This window comes from Xylona heveae (genome assembly GCF_001619985.1).
Source record: "Xylona heveae TC161 unplaced genomic scaffold L228scaffold_10, whole genome shotgun sequence".
NCBI lineage: Eukaryota > Fungi > Ascomycota > Xylonomycetes > Xylonales > Xylonaceae > Xylona > Xylona heveae.
Genome location: NW_017264202.1, coordinates 606,287 through 629,091, shown reverse-complemented (window position 1 = coordinate 629,091; position 22,805 = coordinate 606,287). Strand labels below are relative to the sequence as shown.

At 48.7% G+C, this 22,805-nt stretch overlaps 7 protein-coding genes across 7 annotated transcripts; 5 read left to right on the top strand and 2 right to left on the bottom strand.

Annotated features, from left to right (window-relative positions):
- Positions 1-2,444: 2,444 nt before the first annotated feature.
- On the bottom strand, positions 2,445-4,439 carry L228DRAFT_240885 (hypothetical protein; the record flags this gene model as incomplete). The annotated part of the gene is made up of 3 exons (XM_018331287.1): positions 2,445-3,013; positions 3,063-3,943; positions 4,315-4,439. 3 exons carry the CDS (start codon positions 4,437-4,439, stop codon positions 2,445-2,447), a joined length of 1,575 nt encoding a protein of 524 aa, XP_018185911.1.
- Positions 4,405-7,295, top strand: L228DRAFT_256780 (putative DNA repair helicase). The gene is made up of 2 exons (XM_018333942.1): positions 4,405-4,622; positions 4,676-7,295. Exons 1-2 carry the CDS (start codon positions 4,592-4,594, stop codon positions 7,144-7,146), a joined length of 2,502 nt encoding a protein of 833 aa, XP_018185910.1. The 5' UTR covers positions 4,405-4,591; the 3' UTR covers positions 7,147-7,295.
- A 1,177-nt stretch (positions 7,296-8,472) lies between these two features.
- Positions 8,473-10,264, top strand: L228DRAFT_270431 (hypothetical protein; the record flags this gene model as incomplete). Its single annotated transcript, XM_018335407.1, has 5 exons — positions 8,473-8,634; positions 8,691-8,994; positions 9,061-9,417; positions 9,518-9,940; positions 10,176-10,264. 5 exons carry the CDS (start codon positions 8,473-8,475, stop codon positions 10,262-10,264), a joined length of 1,335 nt encoding a protein of 444 aa, XP_018185909.1.
- Positions 10,265-10,554: 290 nt separating this feature from the next.
- On the bottom strand, positions 10,555-12,545 carry L228DRAFT_250034 (hypothetical protein). Its single transcript, XM_018333228.1, has one exon. It carries the CDS (start codon positions 12,495-12,497, stop codon positions 10,986-10,988), a length of 1,512 nt encoding a protein of 503 aa, XP_018185908.1. The 5' UTR covers positions 12,498-12,545; the 3' UTR covers positions 10,555-10,985.
- Positions 12,546-12,993: 448 nt separating this feature from the next.
- Positions 12,994-14,514, top strand: L228DRAFT_250033 (hypothetical protein). Its single transcript, XM_018333227.1, has one exon. It carries the CDS (start codon positions 13,275-13,277, stop codon positions 14,289-14,291), a length of 1,017 nt encoding a protein of 338 aa, XP_018185907.1. The 5' UTR covers positions 12,994-13,274; the 3' UTR covers positions 14,292-14,514.
- A 2,804-nt stretch (positions 14,515-17,318) lies between these two features.
- L228DRAFT_254042 (Pkinase-domain-containing protein) lies at positions 17,319-19,949 on the top strand (the record flags this gene model as incomplete). The annotated part of the gene is made up of 4 exons (XM_018333802.1): positions 17,319-17,668; positions 17,729-18,854; positions 18,907-19,679; positions 19,736-19,949. 4 exons carry the CDS (start codon positions 17,319-17,321, stop codon positions 19,947-19,949), a joined length of 2,463 nt encoding a protein of 820 aa, XP_018185906.1.
- A 696-nt stretch (positions 19,950-20,645) lies between these two features.
- L228DRAFT_232935 (hypothetical protein) lies at positions 20,646-22,772 on the top strand. Its single transcript, XM_018330612.1, has 3 exons — positions 20,646-21,102; positions 21,208-21,648; positions 21,745-22,772. The coding sequence occupies exons 1-3, from the start codon at positions 21,000-21,002 to the stop codon at positions 22,494-22,496; spliced, it is 1,296 nt and encodes a 431-aa protein (XP_018185905.1). The 5' UTR covers positions 20,646-20,999; the 3' UTR covers positions 22,497-22,772.
- The last annotated feature ends 33 nt before the right edge of the window (positions 22,773-22,805 follow it).

Sequence of the window (22,805 nt, the reverse complement as noted above, 5' to 3'; positions counted from 1 at the left end):
ATTCGGAGCTACTGGTGGGTGGGGCAGCATTGAGCGTCCAATATCAACGTTATCACGAAAATAAGACATCTGTCCCTCTTTGTATATCATGATCGTTTGATACATGTCCATCAAAGGGATTAACTTGTACCATTGTCGTCTTGTCAAGCACCCTCAGGAACACTCTACCCGTTTGTGATGTCGTAATAATAAGATAGTACGCTCCATTTGCGAAATAATCGACGATCAGTACCGTCTCAACGCGTAGGCATAGCATATCTCCAACATTACCCGTTTATTTTGGAAGAGAAGATCCGCTTGTTGAGGAAAGCTTAGGAATGAATTCCGGACATAGTCTATGCATATTCAAGTATGTTTTCAAAATTTTCTCTATCAGTGCTCTTCTCTTTGTCGTTGCTCAGACAATGCGACTTTCGAAATGCATTAAGTTCGGCCGACATGACTCCGTGACCATATGCAGACCTTTGAGAATATGTTTTCAAATACGAATCACTTGAATGGATGAAATCGAGCCTCAAATATTGTAGCTGAGCTTCTGTGATCAACTTCGCGGCGTCAGGATTGCTTACCTCACGTTGGTCCTTTGCCTGCATTTAGAATTCCCTTTCCTGTCAATGTTAGAGGATTGAAAGAAATGTCAATCGGCCCGTATGCTGTGTAATGTTCAATTTCACAGGGCAGAATTATCCGACCCAACCCGCTGAGACATCCGGCCATGACGGCATCCATTTTCAGCCGTCGCAGTTCTATTCAGGAGTGGAGAACTATACGGCAAGATGTCAATTCACGCAAGCTAAGCCAATTGAAGCTGTACCGACAGGCGTCCCTTCAGTCCTGTAAAGGAAGAGATCACTCCGTAGGCAGTTTCTCCCATGATGCAATGATGCGTAGCTAGTCAATACAGTAGTCGTGTTTGACACCGGCAAATGTACCGGCTTCTGAAATCGAAAGAGTCGAAATGTCAGTGCAAGTTCACTGCTAATGGCTCAAAGTAGGGAAATGAACTGAATCTGAAAGTTTTAGAGCGACGGAGAAAGCTATCAGTTAGGTAAAGTCGCTCGGGTGAGCAACCAAGCTAGCACCAGTCAACCATGGATGAAAAGATTCCGGGCAGATGCACAGACCTACCTACCAAATCATCAGAGAGTAATCCTTGGTCTGACAGCACACGTGCGTTCCACTTCTCGTTATCAACCAGGAACAATTTTGCGGGACCTGAGAATAAACAAAGGAGGCAAGAGAGGAAATGAGTGGCCCGCAAAAGAGGGGTTTGGAAATAAAGACCCTGGTTAGTGACAAGGGAAAAAATTGCGCTTCTGTTGCATGCCGAGCCGTGGGCCGAGAAAGCGAAGTTTAGGGACGGCGGTTTCGGGAGAGGGGGCCATGGAGGGGTCCGGGCGTCAATGCAGCAGCAACTTCATGACAATGCTGATACGCATGGTAGAGTAGAGACAGATAGCAGAAAGAGCGTAATCCATGTTGGCTAGAACTGCTTCAAGACATTGTTCGAAACGGCAAAAATATTGATGATACTGCTATCAGTTTGCCGTCGTCGTTTTCATTGTGTTACAACATAGGGAATGAAAGTGTTTCCAGATAAGACGAAAAGAGGACACAGAGATGAATCAATGAGCTGGCGATAGATAAGTATGCGCATCTCCTCCCCCGGTCGGCTCGTGTTCTAGCTCCATCCAATCATTGGGCAACAACCCACTCAACCGACGGGTCCAGGGCAGGAAGGAAATCTGGACTTGGCTATTGTGGAAGATGAGAGATACTCAACGTGATTGGTGTCCAACAAAGCATTGATAAGTAAGGTAAAGAATAGCTTCTGTAACATGTCTTGATGGATTCACATCATGCCGTTTCAGGTCTACTCTTCTACTTCGTGCCGTTCACTTGCGGTGTCCAGTAGAAAATATCTTTGGGAATTAGTAACATGAATAGATCGCCCAAAATCAAGTGCCCCTGGGCCCTAAATACCTAGGCGCGGAGCGAACTAATTTCTTATACGCCACATATTAATTATTGAATCAGCTGACAATTTCATGTCGCCGCTTACTACCCCATTTACTGGCAGTTCAGAAACTGGGTTGTTCGGTGACTGAGCAGTGATAAGCAGCCAGTCGTTACCCCAGTGATGTGATCTACCGTGTTTTAAGTGCGAGCATCTCGACAGGTCACAAATTCGATTCTTGTTGCGGCAACTTCGATTTTTTGAGCTACCACGTGCGTAACGCCCGAGGGGTGGAATGAATACATCATAAAAGGTTGCGTCGAAATGGCTTATCCCCTCCACTCCCTTCTCCCTCCTCCACCTACTCCTCCGCCGCGACCTCTGTAATGCGTGCGGTGTAAATTATCTCCAGAAGGAACCGTTGGCGCATTCCAAGGTCCTGGAGGCGATGCATGTGAAGGGCTGCCACCCATGGCTTGATAACCACCTAGAGGATGTTGAGATGGAGGCCCAGGAGGAGGCGGAGGAGGAGGAGGAGGCGGAACAAAGCCCGGAAACGGAGGAAAAGGTACATTTTGATGGAATGGCACGTTCGGGGGAAGAGGTGGGGGTGGAGGCGGCCATTGTCCGTGTCCATGGAAGGGTGGTGGGGGCGGAGGCACAGGTAAGCCACTGGGTCCGAGAGGGAACCCTGCACCGAGTGGACCTGGAAAAGGAGATGGAGGGATGCTCGAATTTGGAAAAGGGGCCTGGTAAGGAGTGGGAGAATGTGTTGGCAGCTGTGGAGGAATCGATCCCGCAAAGTTTGAGGAGCTTGGTGGCCGAAATATTGGTGACCTCGACCTCGACCCTGAACGAGATCGAGATGGTTTGCCAGACCCGTCATTTTCCCACCGAGGTGACCTGGACCGTGACTGACTGCGAGAATATGCACGAGGTCTAGACCGAGAGCGATATCTGCCAGTGAAACGAGCTCGAGAGTCTCTATCTCGGGGATAGGATGGTGACCGTGAATGGGATTGCGATCTTTCCCGAATTCTGCTGCCGCTGCTGAGACTTCTCGACGAGCCATATCGTCTGCTTCGTCGCGGACTAGCGCTTCTACTTCGGCCACGACTTGTTCCCCTGGTGTCGGTACCAGAAGCCCCTTCTCGCCGCCTTTTCATCTTCTCGCAGAACGCGTGCGACCAGCCATAGTATGCCTCGCCGAGGCGTTCTCCACTAACTTCGTCGAGGATGATTGGCTGGCCCAGCTCGTCAATGTCTTGGACAGTACCGTTATCAATATCTGCTTCCTGATCAAACGTATTGTTAACATCTTGAAGGAAGTCCTTCACAACAGTAACCAGACTCTCGTCCGCTGGTCCAGCGACAAACTGAAGAGGTTTCATAAGCTGCGGATTGATAGGTGCTGTCGAATTCGGTATAATATGTGGCATCATGTTCCCAGCCGGGAGATCGTAATATGGTATCGATGGGTCGCCATGATTTGCTGGCATCACGAAAGGAATATTTTTGGTGTCGCGTATTTTGTCAGATGGTGTTGAGAAACCGCCCTCCGCTTGCCTGGCAGCATCCAAAGCAACAGGCCCGAGTTGAGCTGCATTCCAGGCAGTCTCACGCAACTTTTCGACATATTGAGGGGCGTAATATCCATTTTTATCCCATAAGTCGAGCAAATCCTCAATCCTCTTGTGGTGTTTTGGGCACTTCTCCCGTTCAAAAGCGGCGGCTAGCCCAAACAATTCGACGAGATAGGGTTGGATTTGGCCGGTTAAAGAAGCAAAGCTCGATGATGAACCACCATGATATTTTGATTCGTGAAAGAGATCGTTTAGAAGATATAGAAGATGTAAGCGCTTCCTTTTTGGCGACGGTTTGCGACGCTCAGTTGCTGCGACGTCATTCTGAGGAACGAAAGATGCCGTCAAAGCTACCAGATACTTTCCGATGGCTGTTATCCTAGCAGAGGACGGGAAAACGTTCCTGGTTACCCATATCTTGCATTGCTATCCTCGTCGTCCAGTTTTAGTCATCACGTTGTGTCAGCGATAGGACAATAGATCAAACCTGGATATTTGAAGGCGAGCATTGGTTCACTGCTCGGTCGAGCAAAGTGTGGAAATGAGAAATCTCATCGCGGGGAACAGATGTGGGATCTGGTCTCAGTAGACCTGCAGAGAAGGAAGCTTTCGCTATCGCCAGCTGATGCGCCGACATGCTAGCTTTGTCTGCTCGATCGTAGATAGATTTCGTTGATCGGCGTCGAATAAGCACTCAATTCTGGCAGGATTGCCCAAGTATACGGAGTGCGGCAACAGAGGTCGCCATCGCCAATCGCGTCTAAGCTCGCTTACATCATGTCCGAGCAGAGACGGGTCTTGCCGGTACGAGGGTAGATGGTAGCCTTACGGAAGTACTGACTACTTAGCAGTTGGCAGTGAGCAGATATCTGACTCCACACTTTATCATCGGTCATCATTTCGTGGCAAGCAGAGACTTAGACGACTTGGTGACCGGTGGAACCGTTGTGCAGGCAATTTACGCAGTCATATACATAGAGCTGCTCTCAAATCGACTGCACGTCGTTCCCATTCATTTAAGCCGTCGCCACTAAGCTTCAGCTTCGGCGAGATGCCTCCAAAGCGCAAAGCTTCTACTACTGGTAAGAAGCAGACATCTTCTATGAGATTAACGAAATGCTCACAGCTCTGGCAGGCTCACGCTCAGAGAGAGCGTCGAAGCGGTCTACGCCTGCGCCGAGTACCCCTATGAGCGTGGATAGTAGTGATGAATACTCCGAACAAGGAGAACCGCCTGACGAAAGCGAAGCTGAGAACATAGACAAGGCTATCAATAAATTCTCTCTTGAATCTTATAACCGCCAACAACATCAGGCTACTGACTCTGCGTCACAACTTTTCGGTTCAAGCGATTTCGCCTATCTTTCACTCAAACCTGATCACGATAATCGGCCGCTTTGGATAGATCCAGTAAAGGGAAGAATCATTCTAGAGAGTTTCTCGCCCCTTGCCGCCTATGCGCAAGATTTCTTGACCACGATCGCCGAACCGTTATCAAGACCCACGTTTCTTCACGAATACGCATTGACGCCTCACAGTTTATATGCTGCTGTTTCTGTTGGACTTCTTCCCAGCGACATCATCAACGTTCTTGATCGGCTCTCGAAGGTTCCTCTACCGGAAAACATAAGGGAATTCATTACAAAATGCACCGCCTCGTACGGCAAAGTTAAGCTTGTACTCAAGCATAATAGATATTTTGTCGAGAGCACGGACCCAGAGATGCTGCAACGATTATTGAAGGATGAGGTTGTGGGAAAAACAAGGATTGAAGGCTCAGACGAGATTACAAAAGAGAAAGCCCCGCAAATGGGTGGTCTTGTTATTCCTGGTACCAAGAATGCTGCTGGCGTCAAGCAACAACCGGATCAGGCACAAGCGCAGCGAACCGACCAGGATGCCGAAGGTCCAGCCAAGGAAGATGATATATTTCTCACCCTTCGAGAAGAGGACGATGATGAGGACGAGACTGACCAAGTACATTCGTTTGAAATTGTAAGTGACGATGTCGAGGTTGTGCAGAAGCGATGCTTGGAGTTGGAGTTTCCCATGCTCGAAGAATACGATTTCCGAAACGACGAGGTGAACCCCAACCTCGAAATCGACCTCAAGCCTAGTGCACAGATTCGTCATTATCAAGAGAAGAGTTTGAGTAAAATGTTCGGTAATGGACGAGCCAAAAGTGGCATTATCGTGCTTCCCTGCGGCGCCGGCAAAACACTGGTTGGAATTACTGCCGCTTGTACTATCAAGAAGGGCATTGTCGTGTTGTGCACCAGCTCCATGTCTGTGGTGCAATGGCGAAACGAATTCATTAAATGGTCCAATATCAATCCCGATGATATTGCTATTTTCACGTCCGACCACAAAGAGAAATTCTCCAGGAGTACCGGTATAATTGTATCAACGTACAGCATGGTTACGCAAACAAAGGGCAGGTCGCATGACTCGCAAAAGATGATGGACTTTTTGCAGGGTCGAGAATGGGGTCTAATGATTTTGGACGAAGTCCATGTCGTCCCGGCCTCCATTTTCAGAAAAGTCACACATTCTATTGCCACTCACTCAAAGCTTGGTCTGACTGCCACGCTTTTGCGTGAAGATGACAAGATTCGCGATCTGAATTTCCTCATTGGCCCGAAACTCTACGAGGCCAACTGGATGGAACTTGCTGAGCAAGGGCATATTGCAAAGGTTCAGTGCGCCGAAGTTTGGTGTCCAATGACCACCGAATTCTATCAAGAGTATCTCCGGGAGTCTTCGCGCAAGCGTTCACTGCTTTATATCATGAACCCGCGGAAATTCCAGGCTTGCCAATTTTTGATAGACTATCATGAAAAGCGTGGCGACAAGGTTATTGTGTTTTCAGACAACGTCTATGCATTGGAAAAATACGCACTGAAACTGCACAAAGCATATATTTACGGCGGCACGCCACAGGCCGAGCGATTGCGGATTTTAGAAAACTTCCAGCACAACGATCTCGTAAACACCGTCTTCCTCTCAAAGATTGGAGATACATCTCTCGACTTGCCGGAAGCGACATGTTTGATCCAGATTTCATCTCATTATGGATCTCGTCGGCAGGAAGCCCAACGTCTCGGACGGATTCTTCGAGCTAAACGAAGAAACGACGAAGGCTTCAATGCCTTTTTCTACTCGCTCGTCTCGAAAGATACCCAAGAAATGTACTATTCATCGAAACGGCAGGCTTTCCTTGTCGATCAGGGTTACGCCTTCAAGGTGATTACTCACCTTCAGGGTATCGAGAATCTACCCAACCTTGCATACGCATCTCCGCAAGAGCGTACGGAGTTGTTGCAAGAGGTCATGCTCCAGAACGAGACATCGGCAGACGTTGAGAAGATCGACGGCGATCTATTTGGAGAACGATCCGGTGGCCCTGGTAGCAAGCGCTTTGCTAAGAAGGGTGCTCGCCGGACCGCCGGCATGTTGAGTGATCTCAGCGGTGGTCAAGACATGGCTTATATCGAGTACAATAAGAGTAGAAACAAGGAGCTCAAGGGCAAGAGCCAAAACCCATTCATGAAGAAGATGTTCCGCGACCAAGCTAAGCGGCGCGCTCAAAATACAAATCTGGACTGAAATTATGACAGATTATTCTTAGATGGTTGGTCAACGGGGACTAAGCCCCCATTTTGGCGTATCGGTTTCAATTTACAATTTGGGAATCTAGGGAAATTGAATAGGAGCATCTAGTGGCTGTTGTTTATATGACATCTTTAAATGAAAGCTTATTTTAATTCCACTACTGTTTTTATGCTGGTGACTGTAAGGGTCACGATTTCTCAACTAAAGGGTAACACCTTCACTATCAGACGAAGTGCTGCAGATAAAGCTCAACATCTCCAAATTCGAGGCTTCGTGTAATGAACAACCCACTGTCTCTCATCTCGGCCGTTATATCCGGCGACCGAATACCGAAACTTTGAAGTGTCTGAGCTCCGTCAATCGAAATGCATTTTCATTGATCTACACTAGTATGCTTGGCTCCCCAGAATTTTTGTTTATTCCAGTAACTGTATTCATTACGGCTCTATTATTGAGGTCGTTCACCGTGGACTTCGTAGGTGACCTTCGCAGTTGACCATTCAGGAATGGAGAAACGCCACCGGAGATAAGTTGCTGACAGTGACATATTTCCATTTGAGACGGCGAGATTGGTCTTGCTGACAATTCATTTGTCTTCTCCGCATTTCGCTTACGAGCATACCCGCCGCGTGTGGCGGGTCTCCCGGGGTCCCGTGCACCGTCTGACGTCGTGTTTACTTACCCTCAATTCTGGCGAAGATGTAATCGTGTAGCCTGAAGATTCAGTTAGGGGACACAAAACGGAATGAAACCGCAGACATCATAGTTTCTAGACTTCTGCATTTTAGTCAATTACAAATCACACATGAACTCGCTTCTCTGAATATTTCTTCAACGATAAAAGGATTGCGAATAAGCTTCATTGGTCTCTTGATTCTGCACATATCATTCTGTTTCGTTTTCCTCAACTTGAACCGGGCTCAATCACCCAAACTAGTTCGATTACATCTAAATAAGCACCGTATTCGAATGTGCCAAGGGCCAGAATTGCCTCAGTTCCACCCCAGAGCTCGGGCAAGACCTTTTGCACGTATATCAACCTCGTGAATGTGCTCTGTCCGGGTCAACGGGGAGTTTACCTGCTTAGGCAGAGCCATATTTACTCTAATTACTCCCGGCATATCTTCCTCAAAGGCGCAGTCACGGACAATTTCAACCATTGCGGGCAAAGCAGAATCTTCCGGACAATTTCTACTAAATAACGCAGCAAAAACCAGCCCTGGTCTATCCACTTCATCCTCTTTGGGATTTAATCTGGTGAACATACCTCCACAAGCACGACTAGCCTCATTTCAAACTAAAAAGAATAATTCAAGAACCATGGCTACCGCTGCAACGGCATTCCACATCCACTTGACACCCCAAGATGCTGGGATATACCACATCCGGGACATCAAGGACGATGCTGCTGTGAAAGCCTCTGAGCTACTACAAGAAAACCATCAGCTATACAACATGTATTTTAACGATAGAGGATTCCATGTGTGTACCTCTCCACCATATTTCTCTCATTTGCCCTTTTTGACTTTTGGAATTAGAACCATATCGTGCATCATCTTCTGGCCGTATATGCTCTTGGTGCTCCTCCGCCCCTGATTCAGAAGGCTTTTGATGACAATGCGGATTATCAACGCCCGGCTCTACCTGTTGAAGGACCCATTGTGAACAAGTTGGGCGAGGTGGACAAGTTCCACGAGTACCTTGGTAAACGAAAGTACTATCCGGACTTCCTCACCTTCTTCCAGAAGCACATTGAGATACAAGGCTATGAGAATGTCGTGGGCGAGTATATATTCAAGGGTGATGCGCGTGCAGACGACCTCATGGGTCGGCTTTTTGCGGGTGAGTTTCGAGGACTACCATACCGCTTTCTTGCTCCTACAAAATCTTCTCTAACGCAGAATGCAGGCTTCCTCCACCCTGTCATCCACCTGGGATACGGAATCGAGTTCAAGCAACCAGTCATCGTCGCGGAAGCTCTGGCCCAGACATGCACCCATGACAACTACATGAACAAAATCTTATTTGCTACCGAAAAGGCCGCCAAAGAACGGAAAGGCGCACCGTCGAAATCCCTGACCCAGCTTCTCGACGAGATCCGCGCAAGTGACAAGCTCCGCACCGCTGCACATTGGGACGATGCAAGCAAAATTCAAGACGGAATCATGAAGCGGGCCCCAGCAGAAATGGCCCAAATCGCTAGTCAGTGGACGGTCTCTCCCGACGAAATCGAGGAAAAGACTGCTGAAATGATCAACAATACTGGTGCGGTACCCTGCTACCCTCATTCACATATAGCCTCACCTTTTTTTTCCATAGAGGGGATACTGTGGTGACGATAATTTTGACTTTTCTCATATCATAGCGTATTTTACCGGAGCATGTTTGAATCCACGCAAGGAGATAAAATTCGACTTTATCCACATGCACTCCCTCAACTGCTCCATATTCTTCTCGGCATTTCTCGCACAGGATTGGATTTCTCGTGAAAACAAAGCCCGCCTTTTGCAATTCAAGGGCTGGACCGATCTCATTCTTTACGCCGCACATACGGCCCCGGACCTACACCTTGACGAAATCACAAAGTATCAGCCCAAAGAACCCGTTCCCGAGTCAGAAGAAGATGCCTGGGCTCGCATCTTCACGCGCGTCACACGCCTCCCTGATGACGGCCATGCGAATAAATTTATCCGCGCTTTGGCAAATGGAAATAAGGTGTGTAAGCCATATGAAAATAAAGATAGTTTTAAGATTAAGGGGGATATGTGGCTCAAATTGGCAAACATGGGTATGTTATCTTTCCTTTCCTTTCCTTTCCTTTACGAATTTCCCCCCTTTTCTTCATTTTCCTCTCCCATACCTTTTATGTTTTAATTTAATTTATTTTCTTTTCTTTGCCTTTTCTCCTCTTCTCATCTGAATTTAATTACTTTCCTCTTCCTTTTGTCTTTCCGTGACCAACCTTTACAATGACTTATATATCACTTCCCCATTCCGAAATGCTGACTGATATTCTCCTCTAGTCATGGACTCAGTCGAAGGAGCGGACAGCAAATGGCTATTCAACGCCGGCTTCGAAGAAGCCTGGGCAGAACTTGAGGATAGGGAATAAATTTAGTGTTATATGCCCACGAGCTCGGACTTACTATCGTCAAATGTATTCCTTAATTGCAGAGATGTTAGGAATTTTTTATCAAGCAAAATCATTCGAACATGTATATCAATGTCACATCTAACAATCGAATTGATGGGATTTCATCTAATATTTTTCTGTTTAAATTTCACTAGGTTTCGAGGAGGGAGTAATACATATAAGAGTAGAGTCGAACTAGTTGAAAAAGAGAGTTGTAGTTGACAAGCATGTAACAAAGGTAGCCAAGAGACCGAAAGAGTTGGGATACCAGATGGAACCCACGAAAAAGTGATGACCATAAGGATACCAAGATGAAACCAAAAAAACTAATAATGACGATAAGGATACCGGATGAACCAATTAAAAAAAAAAAAATAAGAGGAAGAAGAAAATCAAAGAAATCCATCCAGTGTGCAAAACGCGCTATACCATATCATATGTACCGTTCCATGCCCATGCCACGCCATGCCGTGTTGCTGTTGCTGCTGTGCGCCCCATAAGTCCCGCTTTCCACACCCTTCAAAATAAAAGAAGAAACAAAACAAAACAAAACAAAACAAAAAACATGCAAATCAATAAATGAATAAATAAATAAATAAATAGAAAAAAAAATAAATAGAATAAAAATAAATGATAGTAAACAAACCGAGACCGAGCCAAGATTGTTCAATGTTAAAAGGAAAAACGGAATATGATTTGCTTAATTCGACCAAAACCAGCCAGACTTCTTCTTGCCAGACTGAACAGCCTCCCTCGAGGCGTCTGTTACTGAGCTTAGGATCGTACTCTTCTCAGGGTTCTCAGGGTTCTCTGACTCTGACATGCGGGGGAAAGCTGTCTCGGAAGAGCCCTGAGCGGTATGAACCGTTTCGCTGCTTTCTTCGCGGCCGTCGGCGAAGCGCTTCTTGAGCACGACGCGCGTCTGGACGCGGCCATCGGGGAGAGTGGTTCGCTCGGTCGTGGTCATTGTGGAAAGCACATTTGGTGCAGTAGTTGTAGTTGCATTTGTGTTGGATGAATGCTGAGTTTCGTGGGAAGTAGAGGTAGAAGTAGAACCAGGGTCGCCTTTGACGTTGTTGGTGTTGGTGTTGCCGATTTCGCTATTTGAGAGTCCGAAGAAGTCATTGTAGAGATCTTCTTCCGTGACGGTTTCTGTATCGTCCTCGTGGTCCTCGTGCAGTTCTCCGGGCGTAGGACGAGCGAAGCCAAAGAAGGAAACGGGCCAGAAGTCGTCTTGGTGGTCTTGTGTTTCCTTTGTCTCTGTGCGTTTCTGGACGCGTTCAGACGGATTGGGCGACTCTGGAACAGACTTTTGGGCTTTGTCGGCATCATCATTGGGCTTGATCAACGAGGAAGAAGGAGCAGGTAGTTCGCGTTGTCTGGAGGCGTCCTCGAGTCGCTTCCAGTCGCCAAATGCACCGCGCTCGAGAAGTCCAAGGACCCATTTTGCTTCATCACGCCCGTCTGAAGACTCGTGTTTTTCGGGCATCGCTTTGCCTTGTTCAGCAAATATCAGATCCTCGAATGCGTTTCTCCACTGATCACGATGCCCTCGAAGTTTATGAGCCTGCTCTACGTAGAGCGGAGAGTATGGACTGAACATGACGTATGTGATGAGCGATGGTTTCGGGAAAAGCATCGATTCTGCGAGAAAGAGGTTTGGAGATGGGTGGAATGCGTGGCGGGAGAATGGAGATGAGAAGAATGGCGAAAAGAAGTCATCCTCGTCGTCATGATCCTTACGGTCGTCGAAGGGACCAAAGAGGAATGAATTCAAGCGTCCCGTAATAAAATCATCACGCCAGTCAGGATAATTGTCGGCGGTATCGCGATGATCATAATTCTTTGAGCCAGCCTGGGACTCAGGCCGAGTGTCATTGCCAACATATTTCTTGACGGGGATGTCGACTGCTTCGCCGTCATCGGTGCTGTGGGTTATGTTGTCTGAGCGATGAGATCTCGAACAGTGCCATCGGCTATGACAGTCCGTCTCGCTCCGCCAGGCGCATCGTTTGTGTCTAGAGGTCTCTCCTTCGTCTCCTGTGTCGACGTCACTGTGCCATCGTCGGGGAGGCGCAGTGGATGTTGATGGAAGGCCGAGTAGTCCTTGGAAAAAAGAGGAGATTTGTTCATCAGCATAACGCCGAAAGGCGACAAAGGGATTGTCTTCGTCTTTTCGAGGCTGGTTAGAGTCGTCTCTGTTTGCTGCCATTTTCACGATATATGTGGATTGGTGAGAAAAGTGAAGGTCGAAGTGGTTAGAATCGAGCTGGGGACGATATGATGCTTACTCCTACTCCGTAGGACGGGTGGTCTGACGCCGACAGCCGACTCGCCGAACGGTGGCGGGGGAGCTCTGCTGCTACAGGGCGGGGGCGCTGGGGCTAGGCAAGCTTTACCTCTAAAGGAGCTGGAAGAGAGAGAAAGCTCTCGAAGCTCTTCTATCTTAAGCGCGCGCCTAAGGATGGCCATGAACAATGTGACGTTATCATACACTCTTGTTTCTGATATGATAATTTGAATCTGCCGGTTGCTGTGAAACACTTCTGAAAATTGGAAAAAGAGATTCAGCGCAAGGCAATTATATGGGCTACTAGAACGCTGTATTATCGTGCATCTAAAGTGGGCTGTTAGAATCAAATTTGGGAGAGACCTGCCATGATTCCTTCGGCCCTCGCAATTTTAATTCTAGCAACAATGTGAGATTACTATAAACGTCGTTTACTGTAATCAGCTGATGATGACAGATATGATAAAATTAATCTTGCTGTTGTGAATTTGTCCTTTCGTGATATTCACTAGCCTTCTTGAGCTTCTTTATTTACATCACGGATGTTTTGCTCTTGATTTATGACACAAAAATCTTTCCCATGATGCACGTTACAACATTCTTCATTCCTCTTCAGCTTAATTCCTTGTAGTCTACATCCATTTCGTTACCATTTACGTTTGAACTGCACCACTTCATGTGTGCTGCTACCTCAAAGCAATGGCGAAGCTGGAGGTAGACAACGGAAACATATTCCGTAAATTCCTCGCTCGGTCCGAGCTGCTTTTTGAGTTGACTTGTCATCTCGACATTGAAGATTTTGTCTCTCTCTATGCCATCTCCAAGGAATTTCATTATCTCGTCAATCTGCGGCTATCCACGCAGCTTCTGTCTCACGCCCGAATGAATGTGCCTCAGTCGGCCTTCATCTTCCGCTTCAAAGCATACCGGCATCTGTGCATCAATGATCCCACTGCGCCGCAAAACCATGAAGCCAGCGGCAAGATTCGACGTGTACCCAGCTTGCGTTGGCTTCGAATGGTTCATTTCCGAGAGAAGGTTGTCGATGAGATAATTCAGCTGCTTGCCGAGGAGAGTCACCGCCTCCCTCCTGAAACCAAGCTTACAATCAAGAAGATCTGGTTTACTATGGACCTTGCACACAACAGTACCAGAGTCGGCTTGATGCACAATAGTAGCTTCTGGACAGATAACGACATCTTCTATGCCTGCTTGTTCTTCATAAAGCTTGATATGCGCTTCAATGATCCAATCGACGGAGAAGGACATGGAGGGCTACGTCAACTGATGCTGGGACAGAGATCCTTGACTACTCTCTGGAAAGCACTTCGACATGAGGATCCCCTGACGCCACTGGGACTGATGCGTCTGTATGTTCGCTGGTCTTATCAGCCAGCTCCTGAGCACAGGCACATGAGCATACTGGGCGTGCCAGCTGATCAAGTGGGCAGAGGATGCAAAGAAGGTTGGGGTAAAGGAGCAGTAAGCCTTCTTCGGCCTGATCAGCTAGTGGTCAGGGAAGGTATCAGACGACGCTTGGATATCCACAAGAGATATATGGACATGATGCTCTTCGGATATATGGACAACAAGACATTCCATGAGCTCTCTCTGTCCAAGCCGTCTGAGGACTTGCTTTTCAAAGAGCCCCTGGATGACACTTTCGACAACGAGGGAAGTATTCGGCACGAGGATGTGATAATTGATGAGCACTGAAGCTCAAGTTGGTCTTTGTTCGCACTCAGCGGCATCTGTTCCCTTGAACTTTGTTAATGTCTCAGGTCGAAAGCAAAATCATACTGGTTTGAAAATGCGCAAGAGAATCTGAGTTCTAGATAAAAACAGTCCTCTGTTTATACGAAGAAACCTGAATATCATTTTATCATTCAATTACTTAGTACTTCAACGTTTTCGATGATTGAATCAAAAAGACCGCGTCGCGGGTAAGCAAAGATACTTAATATGTAGATGTAATCATTTAATGACCTATCGGACTTGACACTGCAAAAAGCTCATATTATTGCTTGTTGTTGACTGCTGCTTTGAACACTGGTTTATAACGTTGATTTTGACGGTTGTGGTTGTGCTCGCTTACTGTACCTACCGCCAATGCTTACTGTGGACAACAAACCAAGGCTTACCGACAGAAGCGACGATGACCTGAACCCCGACATTCCAGCCTGATCACCTCCTCAGTATCCCTCAGCTTGATCGCCTTTGCCGTTAGCTTCTATTGTCGCTTTACTCTCCCACTTCTCAATAAGATGATCTCTTCTAACGTACTGATGTGGTCGAGGAACTTGAGGACACCGGTATTGGAGGCAGGTTCAGGTGGCTAAGAAGTTGGGATAAAGGTACCCGAATGGGGGCCTCAGAATTTCGTGTACGCGCTGTTTCTCCGGTTGAAATACGTGCATGAAGCCGCTTCCATACATCTCGTGTCACTCTTTGAAGGATCAGGATTCTCCATTTCCAAGAGCCTCGCGCATTTTATCGCGAGACTGTCTATATGAGACTTTGAGAGTCGCACAGTCTCCCGATGTCCAGTTCACTCGTGCTGTCGGACGGCGGCTTCTCACCATTTGCATCTTGACTCTAACCGCGGCTTATCGCCTGGAGCAGTGTGGAAATCACATTGTTTATTCCTTGGAAAGAATGGGAAACTGCGGCAGAACATGATAATGGCGGCGAATCCTAATCACAATCCGACTAGGTTAATCCCACATGGCTGGGACAAGAGTTGCGCCCATTGCATATTATCCACTCCACCATCCCGTCGCCGCTATTCCACACCGTATGTGTTTTTCTGCTCGAAATGCTTTGGCTGTGATACAGTATTCCTTAGCCCTCGATGGATGGAGCTGCTATACTTGTCTACGCTACTCACTTTCGCCGCTCCTACGCTTACGGCTTTCATGGGCTTCTCCTGCTGGAAATCAAGGTCATTGGCCTCGGCACAGCTTCGTCAACTCGAACGAGATAGCTATACGTTTAATTTTCTAGAGGTCCGTGACAGGGTCGAAGCCCTGTTGCCACCGAAAAAGAGGTGGAAATGATGCTCGATGAATTTGGTTGATGTGGAGTTCCTGCGGGACACCGGAAGTCACTTTACAGCGTCACTCTGCATCCTTTCCTTTGTCTTTTCTTCTTGAGTGCTCCAAACTCTTTCGTAGATAGCTTTTGCTGGTGAGATTTCCTCTTGTGACCAACAAGCAAAGCAGTACAGAGGGAAAAGCCACTCTCTTTGCTAGGAAGAAGGTCCTTTTCTTGGGTGGTTGGTTGCGTATAGAGAGGGGATCGGCTGCGCTCTGTGCACTTTACCGTTTGGCGCTTGGCGCTTGATTGTGGCCAATTCGCAACGGCAGAGCAACATCATTGCGCTGGACTCGTAAAAGCCATAAACTCGACTCCTGAGGCCAATCTGTCGTTCTGAAGACATAACGCCTCATGAGACTGACCAGTCATATTTCTTCGATTTCAGAGGAAGATTTTGACTGTCGCAAGCAGCATCATTCGGGGTAAGTAAAGTTCTTTTGTGGGTCGTCAGTAACCGCGGTGGTTACTCTCCTCTCTTTCCCGCAATTTCTCCCTCGCACCGCTTGCTGATCTCGCTAGCCAAGAACACGGCTCGTCAGGTCCTGAACAGACCCTCATCAATATCTCAATGATTCCGATGCCTACATGGCGGCGTTGAGAGGGGCATCCCCAATGAGAGGTCACAGGAGATACGATCGAGACGACGACGACGGTTATAGACATCGAGCAGATCCTGGTGAGCCAACTTCCTCCTCAGCTCGCCGTCGGCGCTCCCCAGCGTCGGCTAGAGGCTCTAAGTGGGAGGTGAAGGCAAGCGATAGGGACATTGATGCCACTTCGTCGACAGCTCGTGCACGAAATTATCCGCGCCAAAGAAGCAGAGAGCGTCATCATTCCGATCGATTCTCATCCCCAGAATTGGCTCGCCGAAATTATAAAGCATCGGCGCGTGCGTCAAAGCACTCAAAATACCCAGACGAACCAGCGTCAGATCGACGACGGGTTCGAAATCATCATTCGCCCCCTACGCACCGTCACCGCAGCAGGAGTGCGTCTCCGCAAAGAACCCACAGGAAAGCTGCACGAAGTCAAGGAAGTAAAAGTCCTCCTCCTTTGGACGCTTCAGGGGCCAGACCTCGTGGCATGAGCCATAGGCACCGTGACCTTCCATCGAGACGGTCCCCTGATCATAGCTCCCGTTTCAGCGATCAAGAAGATCAACCTTCGCTTGATCGCGAAAGGCCGAAATATCATAACTCTTCATCTCGACGAGGTCGTTCCAGATCCCCGCGGTCTCGATTTGGTCCACCTCCTCCAGCGGCCCGTCGTCGATCTCGCTCCCCTCATCGCAGGCCTAACTCGAAGCGAGCCTATCCTCCCCGTCGTCATCCGGACGACCGCCGTACGTCCATATCTTCTAGAGATTTGGACATTGCTGGCCGCGGCCGTCCCCTTACAGCTCGTGAGCGTGCTGATCGAGGCGATCGACTTCGCGATCGTCATCCGCATCCATCTCGTTCACGAACTCCAGCCGGATTCGACTATCCTCGCGAACGTTACTCGTCGCCACCTCGGCCTGGATACAACGACTCGGGTTCCTCACGCGGTCCATCTCCTGCCCGGTCACGGAGCCCTTTCCCTCGTTCACCGCCCTTGCGAGACACGCGCCGCTCGCCCAGTCACGAATCTCGTTATAGGGGTAACAAGATGCAGGACACGCGATCTCGCTCCGCCCAGTCGGGTCCTAGCGAAGGTCGGCCGCCATCTCCACTACGGCCAATTCCCAGCCTGAGCGATGTAGAAGACCAAGGGTCCTTTGATGGGGATGCTCGGATACGAGAGGCCTTCCCTCTTCATGGGATGAAAGCTTCCGACATACAGCATGCTGCTCGGCCTCCACGACCACATATCGATACTCGACAATCCTTCTCCACATCTCCGCCATACCTCGGACCAACACCTCCTCATCATATCTCTCCGCAATCCGGCTCGCCATATGCGAACGGTCGAGGTGGTTGGGCTGGTCAGCAGCCACCACCTTATCATCCTCAGCATGGGTAAGTTTTTAGTATCACATTTATCTCATTCTTGACGCTTCTGATGCTAATTTTCTCTAGTTATTCACCCACTCACCAAGGTCAACCACCCTTTCGACAGAGCAACTATTCCCCCACCGGACCACCTGGCTCTTACTATCCAAGCCATGCTCCACCTGTGGGTTATCCTGGGCCGCCAAATCATCAGATGCATCCTGGTTACCAGCCGCAATCCTTCAGGGGCGGCCATGCAGGATACCGGGGAAACCATTATGGCCCTCCTCCAGATCGACGATTTTCCGGGTCAGGCCCCCAAGGCTATCCGCCTCCGCACAATCAACGCGGTCGAGGTGGCCATTTTAATAATCTTTCGTGGACTGCTCCTGGAAGAGGTGCCGCACGTGGCCAATACGAGCAACCACAGGGCATGATGCATCATCATCAATCTCCACCGCATGCTCCGCCGCAGTTGACGCCTCAGAGAAGCAGCTTTGAATCTGCCCCCTCAAACATGGAAGAGGAAGACAATCCATTCCGGCCTTCCAAAGATCTACAAGTCGAGGATCAAAGTCTTGACAACAATCCCTCGTCAAATGGTGGATCACCCTCCACGAACCAAATGCCTCCTCCTACTCGGCCGTCGCCTGCGCAACCTAAAGAAGGCCCCAGATTCAGCTTTGCTTTCAAGTCAAAAGCCCCGCCCGCCCCCACCACCCCCAAGGCGGACCTTTCACAAAAAGTTCGAGAACCGCTTCCTCGCCGCGATACCATGCTTAGTGAAGGGAACAAATCTAAGCACCACCCTCGACCCCGCTCGACTGAAAGAATTGGAAAATCACGAGCCGATTTTCGGACTGAACGCAAGCATGATTTCGATCGAAGATCAGACATGGATCGTCGACATGATCGACGCTCGGATTACCGAGGCGATTACCGTTCAGACCGGCGTCCTGATTACCACCGCTCTGAAGTCCGTCCTGAGCCAAGGCCAGAACCACGCATGGAGAAGCGCATTATGAAACGGCTGAAGCCGAGGCCGACTCTTCCAGCTGATTTCGCCGCGTCTGACTCAGTTTACTATCGCAAACCTGGAAACGAGTCTGTGATTGGCTCCGGTACTTATGGCAAGGTGTTCAAGGCCGTCCATGTTTACACCAAAAAGATGGTTGCCCTCAAAAGGATTCGGATGGAGGGGGAGCGCGATGGGGTAAGTGACCAAAGACAACTATGTGCTGTTGCTTATTGCTAACTGTGAACAGTTCCCTGTTACCGCGATTCGGGAGATCAAACTTCTCCAGTCACTTAAGCACGAGAATGTCGTCAGTTTGCAAGAAGTCATGGTCGAGAAGAATGATTGCTTTATGGTCTTTGAATATCTTTCTCATGACCTTACCGGCCTTTTGAATCACCCTAGCTTCAAGCTGGAGCACGCTCACAAGAAGCACCTTGCTAAGCAGCTCTTCGAGGGATTGGATTATCTCCATCGCCGCGGCGTCTTGCATCGCGATATCAAAGCTGCCAACATTCTGATCAGCAACACGGGACAATTAAAGCTTGCAGACTTTGGTCTCGCTCGTTTCTTTGCCAAGCGCCGCCAACTGGATTATACAAACCGTGTCATCACGATATGGTATCGTTCGCCAGAACTTCTTTTGGGAGAGACGCAGTATGGACCCGCGGTCGATATATGGTCTGCCGCGTGCGTTCTTGTCGAAATTTTCACCAAGCATGCTATCTTTCCGGGAGACGGTGGAGAAATAAATCAACTGGACAAGATATATAACATCCTCGGCACGCCTACTGTTTCGGAATGGCCAAGCTTAGTGGACATGGCTTGGTTTGAGCTTCTGCGCCCGACCGAGAAAAAGCCGAGCACGTTCGCTGAGAAGTACAAGGAAAGATTGACACCAGCTGCTTTTGATCTCCTTTCTGCAATGTTTGCGTATGACCCAGTTAAACGCCCTGACGCGTCGGAAGTCCTCAAACACCCATATTTTACTATCGAGGAACCGACGCCGAGGTCGCCCGCAGAGTAAGTTGATTACCCCGAGCCTTCGCATGGATCCGACACTAATCGAATCCTACTAGGTTGGAAAACCTCGAAGGTGATTGGCATGAATTCGAGTCAAAAGCCCTTCGCAGAGAGAATGAACGCCGTGACAAGGAAGCGAGACGAGCTCTCCGCGAAGAACAATACCAAAAGGAAAAGGAGAAGCGACGGGCTTCTGCCAACCCTCCGAGCGAAAGGGACCCCAAACGTCAGCGTGCGGAACCACCGTCGGCCAACTTCCACCAGCAATGATCCCCAGGGAACATTGCTTCTTTGGGGGGCGTGTGGAAGCAGGCGTTTTTTCACGCCGCAGGACTAATGTGCCTTTTTCAAAATGGCTGAAATAAACAGAAAGTCAACGGCGCATGCGGCGGCAGTCTCTATTATGGTCAAGGTGCATTTTGCAGGAGTTTGGTGGATTCTTGTTTTCGCGCTGCCCTCGAATTTCGGAAAAGTAATACTTCAAATCTTCTATTTGTCTGGTCATTTAGACCCTTGATCAGAAGAAGGGATCGGGGTATTTACGCATTTGATTAGGAGTCTCATCGCGTATTAGGTAGTCTAGCTGTTGCTTTTGCTCTAGCATATTTATAGAGTCAATAATCTTTGACTATATATTAAATTCTTTTCTCTATATGAAGGTAACAAGCGTGGCTTTCAGCTATCAATTTAATTCGGAGACATCTAGCTGGGCCAATTATCCTGTTAACCCGCAGTGTTTGGTGAGGCAAGCTGCTTGTAAGCTAGTTATAAGTTAGCTGAGACTTAACTATCACGACTGGAGTTTTAAGTGGCCGACAGGTACAAGTGTACGTACCGAGGGTGAAAGGGTTCATGTTTGTAAGTGCACAAGCTCGGATCTTATCGCCGCTGATTGCGGAGTTACTGGTTGACGAAAGAGCGGATATGTCATCATTTGAATTGTAATATCGCAATATCCCCCGGACCCGGCAGGAAATAGGTCAATCGCTCTGAGCTTTCCTTTCGCGTCGTTTTCTGTTTCTATTTGCTCTATCTTTTTTAAGGAGATTGGTTGCCTTTGAAAGCTCAGCGCATTGAGTCGCATCTGTTGTTACGACGTCATCTTTATCACAGCGAAATACCTGGTCTAGGACCCCTCTATCACCTCCATCGAATGCTGATATTCGCCAATATATCGAAAGTGAGCTGCCAAGGTCTACCAAACAAATAAAGAAAGCAATATAGAAAGGAAGAGAGCTGAAGGCGTCGATACTTGGAACATACTTGACCGCTACAGCTCTACCTTCTTGCCCTGGTTCATTGATACTTCACCGCCCAGCAATGCCGCCTGTGCCTGAGCTTCCTGAAGCGCCATACCCCCTTGAACAAGATACCTCAATGTTATCGCGCAAGTTTGGGAGAGAAATAATCAATTACTTTTCCAGTTAGTAGTCACGAATATTCCCTCACTGTTTCTTTGACTTTACGAACAGTTCATATCTCTCTGCTTTCCATCAGAGGACTCAAACTAATCTTTCCCTTAAACCAGGCTCACCGCTCAATCGGGTTTCTTTCCTGCGAACAGATCATGCATTTCTCTCTGCTGCCTTGAGACACCCCACTTCTTCATTCCTGCTCTTCAATAATCTCGCACCGCTTGCCAAAGACCCCGCACAACTCGCATATGCATCATACACGGACGTCCGGCCGCTGATAGGGGAAGATCCATACTCGAAACCCGAAGCGGAGCTCATCAAAGAATTCAACTCGACCGTTACAATCCCGCAACTCATATTCCTGGGCATCGACGAGAAACAGTCTGAAAAGGGACTACAATGGAACGATTACCGCGGTGCGCCCTTTTTCGCACTCGACGTCACGCCAAAGGGAACCATTGAGAAAGCGTGCACTGCTCTCATCGAAGACATGAAATCAAACGGGTTGACCTTTATTGAAGGCCGCATGCACACTTCATTATCCGCTGGAGAAGGTGAGACCTTTCCCTCCTACTCTTTCACTCGTATCCCATCTCGTATCTCACATTCATCCTTCTATTCGGAAACTGATGTCTTCGCTCGATAACCAGCCGCAATATACGCCCAAGCCCGATCCCTACTCGACTGGAATGCGCGGAACCCCTTCTGCGCACAATGCGGCCACCCCACTCTCTCCATCAACGCCGGCACCAAGCGCACGTGTCCTCCCACTGATCTAGCTTCCGTGGCCACTCCTCTCGCCGCATCATCTGCTCCAGCCGCTGCCGCAGCGGACCCAGTCCCCTCGCAACAACGTCCTCCATGCGCCACTCGCAAGGGCGTATCCAACATCTCATTCCCACGCACCGATCCAACCATCATCGTTGCCGTGCTTTCCGCAGACGGTTCTCGCGTCCTCCTCGGTCGCGCGCGCAGATATCCGCCCTACTGGTACAGTACGCTCGCCGGGTTCGTCGAGCCCGCCGAGTCCATCGAGGACGCGACGCGCCGCGAAGTCTGGGAAGAAGCAGGCGTGCGTGTCGGCCGCGTCGTCATCCATAGCACCCAGCCCTGGCCGTACCCGGCTAACCTGATGATTGGCGCCCTCGCCCAAGCACTCCCCGGCGGAGAAGAGATTTCGCTCCAGCATGATCCAGAGCTGGAAGACGCAAAGTGGGTCGGCGTAGATGAGATCTCGCACGCCCTGGAGTTTGGCACGAGCGGACTCGGAGAAGAGCCGAGCAAGGAATATAAGCCTGGCTCGCTGAGATTACCGCCGCCTACGGCAATTGCGAATCAGCTCCTGCGCGCGGCGCTGGATGGGTATATGCTCAAGGCTGGGACGGGCGAGCATAAAATTTAGAAAAGATCAGAACAGATCAGAGTCTACGTAGGTAGGCTGATGTATATAGATGTAGACGAGTATAAGTTAAATGATAGAGTGACGATTAGATGTCTCAAATGCTATATCTCAACTTTGATTGAGGAACGGGTGAATAATGCGAATCATTATCTTTGTTTCTTATTTCTCCGTCCTTTTCTTTTGGATTCAATTTCAATTTCCATTTTATTTTCTTGGCAGGGATATGCTACGTCAGAGCATTTTCAGCAAGCAGATGATCAAGTCTCACAAATGGGTATTTAAAGTGTTTCTTTACCCCCCGGGTTTGGG

What these genes read in the sequence shown, in the direction of transcription:
- L228DRAFT_256780 (XM_018333942.1), top strand. Translation starts at nt 4,592, where the DNA reads ATGCCTCCAAAGCGCAAAGCTTCTACTACTG. An exon ending in GCGCAAAGCTTCTACTACTG is followed by an intron (nt 4,623 to 4,675) that starts GTAAGAAGCAGA and finishes CAGCTCTGGCAG; the next exon opens with GCTCACGCTCAGAGAGAGCG.
- L228DRAFT_250034 (XM_018333228.1), bottom strand. Translation starts at nt 12,497, where the DNA reads ATGGCAGCAAACAGAGACGACTCTAACCAGCCTCGAAAAGACGAAGAC.
- L228DRAFT_250033 (XM_018333227.1), top strand. Translation starts at nt 13,275, where the DNA reads ATGGCGAAGCTGGAGGTAGACAACGGAAACATATTCCGTAAATTCCTC.
- L228DRAFT_232935 (XM_018330612.1), top strand. Translation starts at nt 21,000, where the DNA reads ATGCCGCCTGTGCCTGAGCTTCCTGAAGCGCCATACCCCCTTGAACAA. An exon ending in AATAATCAATTACTTTTCCA is followed by an intron (nt 21,103 to 21,207) that starts GTTAGTAGTCAC and finishes CCCTTAAACCAG; the next exon opens with GCTCACCGCTCAATCGGGTT. An exon ending in TTCATTATCCGCTGGAGAAG is followed by an intron (nt 21,649 to 21,744) that starts GTGAGACCTTTC and finishes CTCGATAACCAG; the next exon opens with CCGCAATATACGCCCAAGCC.